The sequence below is a fragment of the Sus scrofa genome, chromosome 13, assembly GCF_054392235.1.
Source record: "Sus scrofa isolate SSC_HxYL_T2T_F1_AM1 chromosome 13, Sscrofa_HxYL_maternal_Yorkshire_Landrace_v2.0, whole genome shotgun sequence".
NCBI lineage: Eukaryota > Metazoa > Chordata > Mammalia > Artiodactyla > Suidae > Sus > Sus scrofa.
The window spans coordinates 177,599,231-177,603,294 of NC_139395.1; the positions used below are offsets into that span (position 1 = coordinate 177,599,231).

Genomic DNA, 4,064 nt, shown 5'->3' on the forward strand with positions numbered 1-4,064 from the left:
TGGGGCAGCAGAAACAAATCTGACTAGGAACCATGAGGTTGTGGGTTTGATCCCTGGCCTTGTTTAGTGGGTTAAGGATCCAGAGTTGCCAAGAGCTGTGGTGTAGATCACAGATGCATCTCGGATCTGACGTTGCTGTGGCTCTGGCATAGGCCAGCAGCTGTAGCTCTGATTGGACCCCTAGACTGGGAACCTCCATATGCCATGGGAGCCACCCTAAAAAAAAGACAAAAGACAAAAAAACAAAATGAACAAGAAGTATTCATTTCGTTACCATTTTTCTAAGTGCACCTAAAACTTCCTTGTTCCTCAGGCTATAAATAAAAGGGTTTAGCAGGGGAATTATGATCGTGTAGAACAGTGAATACATTTTATTCTCATACTGCTCTGGGCCAGATGCAGGACACACATAAGTGAAAAAGAGGGTGCCATAGAACAAGAAAACAGAGAGCAGGTGGGCACTGCACGTGGAAAAGGCTTTGCTCCTGCTGTTTTCAGACTTCTTTTTCAGGATGGCAAAGAGGACACTGGTGTAAGAGACTGTAATTGTTATAAAAGTAAAAGTTTGTATAAAAGTGCCCAAAATAAAAACCATCAATGTATTAATAGATGGGTCAGTACAAGAAATTGTAAAAAGTGGCATGATTTCACAGTAGAAATGATGTATTATATTGGACCTGCAGAAAGATAATCGAAATAACAATCCCACATGAATCATAGGATGCAGAAAACCAAGTACATATGACACACTTATCAACCAAGTGCAGAGTCTATTGGACATCACCACTGGATAAAGCAAGGGGTTGCATATGGCTACATAGCGGTCATAGGCCATCACCACCAAGAGGAAACATTCTGTGGTGGCACTAAAAGCAAAAATAAAAAATTGGGTGAGGCATTCAACCAGGGATATGGTATGATCCACATATAAGAAAATCATAAGCATCTTGGGAGTCACAGAGGATGAAGAACAAGCATCTGCAAAGGCTAAACTGCCCAGGAATAAGTACATGGGGGTGTGAAGATGGGGGTCCTTCCAGATGAGAAAAATCAGTCCAAGGTTTCCCACCATGGTGGTGAGGTAGATGACCAAGAACACCAGGAACAGAGGGACCTGCAGCCCTGGAAGATCTGTAAGTCCTGTGAGGACAAACTCAGTCACCAATGTCTTGTTTGCCTCAAACATATCCATTCAGGCTAATCATTGAAATGGAGAATTGAAATGAAAAAAAATCAATGAAGTTTCATGAAAACATACATTGGACTACAATATTGTATTCCTCTACTTCAGACGCCCCTTATTGAACAAATATGAAATTATAGGGTTTCTCTTTTTTAAAACACGCTTAAAAGCATTATAAGTATATCATAAATAATTCTCAGAAGCAAAATCTTTTTTATAAGGCATATATATATATTATTATTTAAATGGTTATGAATGAAGCTGTAAATATTAGTTGAACTGTTCAGTAACTTGCTACTCATAAATACCCTAAAACTGAAAGGTTATACAGAATTAAGAATAAAAAATATGTAATGCATTTTACACTAAAACCTCTAAAATGTGAATCTCTGATTCAGGATCAAAAGTGTTCACCATTTCAAAAGAACTCTATCATATATTTTCTGTTGAACCAAAAACAGGGTCTAACTTTATACTACTGATAATGTTTAATTTTTTTCTTCCTAAATTAGGAATGAGTAGAGTAACAAGACAGTAAGTTAAAATCCCATTTATCCTGATCTCTATCCACTATCATTACATTGTTTAATTTTATATATATATATATATATGTATATATATATATAAAGTACCCTAAATTCCTAATAGACTCTTTTGATTATACACTCATCAAGACCAATCCAAATTACAAATAGACTCATTATTAATTTTATCTAATAAATTCTCAAGTATGATCATAATCTTTCAGTCATCAAACATTTGTAGTGTCTCATAAGCAAGAATACTGTCATTCCAAGCTCAGTCAAATATAAAACCTCTAACTCAGGTGTTTTATCATGATGCTAATATAACCAATTTTATCAGAAGAGATTAAAAAATGAAACTAGCTCTCTCATCTGCACATTTGGGAAGGGTCTAGGAGGTATTGTTAACATGGTGAATAGATAATTATCATGCAGTTATCCAAGAATATTTTTAATATGTCAGAGGCACATAATGCTAAAACAATTGTAACATTTTTTCCTGCTAAAACAATTGTAACATTTTTTCCTGCTGTTTTTGAGATTACAACTGGGACTTCCAAAATCAGAGTGGATTAAAACATTACAAAAGAATGTTTGTAAGTGGATTAAAACATCACAGTGGGAGAAATAGCCAATATTTTGGAGCTGTTTCCATTTAAATAGTAAAAAATCACAAATGTTGTTTGAATCCAAATCAAATAAGGATAGAGATCAACTACATTAATAGGCAATAACCAAAATAAGACAGGCAAGGCAGAAAAGAGGCCAAAACTAAAAATATACCTGTGAGTTTTATAATCCTGGGAAGCAAGTGAGAAAGCCTAGATCCATTAGAAAGCCAGGAGGGTAAACCTAAGTCCACATCATCACAATGCATTGCATCAATGACAAATTATGCACAATTCTAGACATGAAATGTGTTTTGTGCATCCAAATCCCTGCCTCGGTTATGTAAAGCAGGGTCTAGCCAGTTAGAAACAGCTCATCTAAGTATATATCCATGTAAGGGAATACTTACAAGTCTTGGATTCACAGATCCCCGGCTTTCATGACATATCCATCCAAGTGAGAGTCATTCCAACACATGTTTTTATTTCTATACCCTAGTCACTAATTCTGTAAAACATTGCTTAAGACTTCACTATCAAGTCTCTGCTATTCTGCAACATTTTATCAAAGTGCCTGCCTTGTGAAGTTCCCATCATGGTGCAGTGGTTAACGAATCCAACTAGGAACCATGAGGTTGCGGGTTCAGTCCCTGGCCTCGACCAGTGGGTTGAGGATCTGCCGTTGCAGTGAGCTGTGGTGTAGGTTGCAAACACGGCTCGGATCCAGCATTGCTGTGGCTCTGGCATAGGCCGGCAGCTACAGATCCGATTAGACCCCTAGCCTGGGAACCTCCATATGCCGCAGGTGCAGCCCTAAGGGGGGAAAAAAAAGGCAAAATGCCTGCTTTGTAATTCAAAGAAAGAAAATAATGTGGAAAATTTAAGTAATATAGAGTTCGTGAAAATTTCAGTTCTGACAAGATTACTCTTTGAACAGTAAATATATATAAGAATTAGGGTATTTCCATAGAAAGATATCTAGAGGTTTCTCCTTAGAAGAGAGCCTACTTTGAGGAAAATAGTTCTTCTGAATCATCATAGGGAACAGGAAAAGAGAGAATTGTTTGAGATTTGTATTAGACATTTTAAAACACTAACAAATAGTATGTAGTATTAGCAGTAACCATTGAATAAGCACATTGTGGTCAAATCATCGAAAATATCAAATTACCCTTACTTTATACTCCTCAGAGAATACCACGATGAGGTCTAGCTCTCAGCAGATGCGATGAGCTCCTTTTTTTCTGCACATTTCTAGAGAAGAACTATCTATACAAGAACCACATTGACAAGGAGGGCATACACTGACCTTAAAATTCCATAACCTCATGATTCTTCACTGTTGGAAAATCTTCCTGATTCTGTGAAAACAGTGAAGACCAGAGTGGATTTTACTTTTACAAAGTATTAAATAGATTGGTTCTATAACTCATTACCCTGGAAAAGAAAATATTCACAAAAATGTAACAGTTTCTGAAGATTTGAGTCTCAGTTCCATCTCTAAATTACTGAATTATTATGCCTAAAACCACTTTATGACCTTGTCTTAAGGTTCTCATCTGTAAAACACTATACTTTCTAAGGAACATATATCCACAGTCTATGAGACTATGATTCCTCTCTACTAGGTAGCAGCCGAGTATAGCAGTTAAGCTCAGAGACTCTATGTAACAGCATGAATTCAAAGCTTCATTCTATAGATACATAGCTTTGTATCCAAAGGGGTTCAGAAAATTGAACATAATGTTT

At 36.5% G+C, this 4,064-nt stretch overlaps 1 protein-coding gene across 1 annotated transcript; it reads right to left on the bottom strand.

Annotated features, from left to right (window-relative positions):
• Nucleotides 1–262: 262 nt before the first annotated feature.
• LOC110256321 (olfactory receptor 5AC1-like) lies at nucleotides 263–1,192 on the bottom strand. The gene has a single exon (XM_084992476.1). The coding sequence runs from the start codon at nucleotides 1,190–1,192 to the stop codon at nucleotides 263–265; it is 930 nt and encodes a 309-aa protein (XP_084848602.1).
• Between the last annotated feature and the right edge of the window lie 2,872 nt (nucleotides 1,193–4,064).

Excerpts from the sequence above, each read along its gene's own strand:
- LOC110256321 (XM_084992476.1), bottom strand. The coding sequence starts at position 1,192 with ATGGATATGTTTGAGGCAAACAAGACATTGGTGACTGAGTTTGTCCTC.